This window comes from Nematolebias whitei, chromosome 22, assembly GCF_014905685.2.
Source record: "Nematolebias whitei isolate Nwh7 chromosome 22, NemWhi1, whole genome shotgun sequence".
Classification (NCBI taxonomy): domain Eukaryota; kingdom Metazoa; phylum Chordata; class Actinopteri; order Cyprinodontiformes; family Rivulidae; genus Nematolebias; species Nematolebias whitei.
In genome coordinates, this window is record NC_056519.1 from 1,234,829 (window position 1) to 1,237,269 (window position 2,441).

At 54.2% G+C, this 2,441-nt stretch overlaps 1 protein-coding gene across 2 annotated transcripts in view; it reads right to left on the reverse strand.

Annotated features, from left to right (window-relative positions):
• kcnd2 (potassium voltage-gated channel, Shal-related subfamily, member 2) overlaps positions 1-2,119 on the reverse strand; it is an 18,021-nt gene extending 15,902 nt beyond the window's left edge. For both annotated transcript variants that reach the window (XM_037695615.1, XM_037695614.1), the window contains exon 1: positions 993-2,119. In XM_037695615.1, the coding sequence (XP_037551543.1) occupies positions 993-2,119 (1,127 nt within the window). The remainder of the gene's footprint in view (positions 1-992) is intronic.
• Positions 2,120-2,441: the final 322 nt, after the last annotated feature.

Below are 2,441 nucleotides of genomic sequence, written 5' to 3' on the forward strand. Positions count from 1 at the left end.
AAACATTTAAAAATGATTAAATGTTTCAAACATTTAAAAACGATTAAATGTCCATCTTAGCTCCAGCGATGGTTGGTTCACTTAAGAAGTTTACCGCCTGGTGGGGAAACGGTTTAGTGGAACTCCTCAGACTGATGAAGTCCTCTGGATAGAGGGCGAAACGTCTCTATAAATCAAAGAAACTGTCCAGATGACCCGACTGATTATTGGATTTGATACCTGGATGATTGAGCATGAACTTTGTTGATGAAATGTTTGGCTTTAGTTTCAGATTAAAGGAAATGTTTCCCTCCAGCGTTGGTTCTGATTCTGTTCTGTCCGTCTCTGGACTGATGGTGGTTCCGTACTGTGGTCCAGTCTCAGAGGTTCTGCCACAAAAACAGAACTTCCTGCCTCACTGCAAACACAGAAAGCCACCATGTCGTCCTCGCCTTCAGCTCTGTTGGAGTAAACAGCTGAAAGCACCTCTGAGGTCGTTAAAACAGTCGTTTCAGCTAATAGCAGCCGAAGGTTCTGCTCAGCTGCTCTGGAGCTGCTTCATTACTGAGATCATTAATGAGGCTCCGCCTCTAATCAGCTGCATTAGGGACAAACTGTCCCACAGAGACAAGGAGGAGACAAAGACAAGAGGTTCTGACCCAGTTCAGTCCAAACTGAGCTGCTCCTCAGTTTCCTGTCTCCAGAAGGACAGATGGACATTTGACGTTTGTCAACATGAACCATGCCGTCAGCATCAGCTGACTTCCCCTCAGCTAAATTAACCGAAAACGTTCTGCTCTTCCTTCGGCTCCTCAAATCAGCTAAAATCCAGTCCTCATTCAGAAGCAGACAGCATATTTAAAGGTCAGCTCCGCCCCCACGAGCATGTAGAGCACAAAGCTCCACCCCATCACACATAAACACATAGACTCCGCCCATTTAGACACAATTCTTCCCCCTTCAGACACAGTAAGGCTCCGCCACTTTTCACACTCAGACTGAAGGCGACTCACCCCAGTGTCGTCATGGTAACGATGGTGTACCAGAAGGCGGCGGGGATGCTGGTGAACTTGCTCCCGGAACCTTTCTCTGCGTAGAACATGACGGTGGCGAAGATGATGATGGCCATGGTGAGGGAGAAGAGCAGGAAGCCCAGCTCCGAGGCGCAGCTCTTCAGGGTATAGCCCAGGATGCGAAGTCCCGCAGAGTGCCGCGAGAACTTGAAGATCCTGAAGACCCTGAAGACCCGCAGGGTGACGAAGGCCCCACTCACGTCCTCGTTGTCGGTCATGACCAGGCCAATGTAGTACGGCATGATGGCAACCACGTCGATGACGCTCATCACGCTCTTCATGAAGCGGTACCGGCTCGGCGCGGCCACCAGGCGCAGCAGGTACTCCACCGTGAAGATCATGACGCAGGCGGTGTCCAGGCAGAAGAAGGCCAGCCCATACCTCTCACCGCACGACATCTTCTTGGCCCGGTTGGGTACCCTGCCACATGGTACCGTCTCCACCACGTTTGCCAGAACCGACACCGCGATGAAGAAGCCAGTGACGTAGTAGAAGACCAGCGCCATGGTGGAGGTGTGCGGGTTCTCGAAGGCCCGCCACATGGTCTCCCTGAAACTGGCAGCCACAAACACCAGCTCATTGGTCTGGTCATTTTCTTCATCATCCTGGATCCGCTCCTGGTTCTCCCGCCGCCGGTCTTTGTAGTCCTCGTAGCAGCAGTCCCCGATAATCTCCGGGATGATCCCGAAAAAGGCCAGTTCCTCGTCGTACGCAGAGATGCACTCCTGACGCGGGTAATGCAGCTTCCCGGTCCGGTAGAAGTTCAGGATGTGTCTGAAGATGTCCGGGTCTCGGTCGAAGAAGTACTCACTGGTCTCCTGGTGGAAGAAGAAGTCCCGCTCCGAGCTGCCCAGCAGAGTGTCCGGGTACCGCTCCAGCGTGTCCTGCCACGTCTGGAACCTGGTTCCACTGACGTTCAGCACAATCAGCCCATCACGCCTCCTCTCCTCCTCCTCCTCCTCCTCCTCCTCCTCTGGAGGAACCGGCATGGGCTCGCTGGCCACCGGCATCCACCCGATGGCCGCTGCTCGCGCAATCGGCATCCAGGCTGCGACTCCGGCAGCCATGCTGGTCCTGAAACAGGTTCAAGACAGGAGGAGGTGCTGGTCAAGAGGAGGTTCAGAGCATGAGGAGGTGCAGGTCAGGAGTTTCAGGTCAGCAGGACGAGGTGCAGGTCAGGAGAGGGTTCAAATCAGGAGGAGGTGCAGGTCAGCAGGAGGTGCAGGTCAGCAGGAGGTGCACGTCAGGAGGAGGTGCACGTCAGGAGGAGGTGATCAGGAAGAGTTTCAGGTCAGCAGGAGGTGCAGGTCAGGAGGAGTTTCAGGTCAGCAGGAGGTGCAGGTCAGGAAGAGTTTCAGGTCAGCAGGAGGTGCAGGTCAGGAGGAGGTG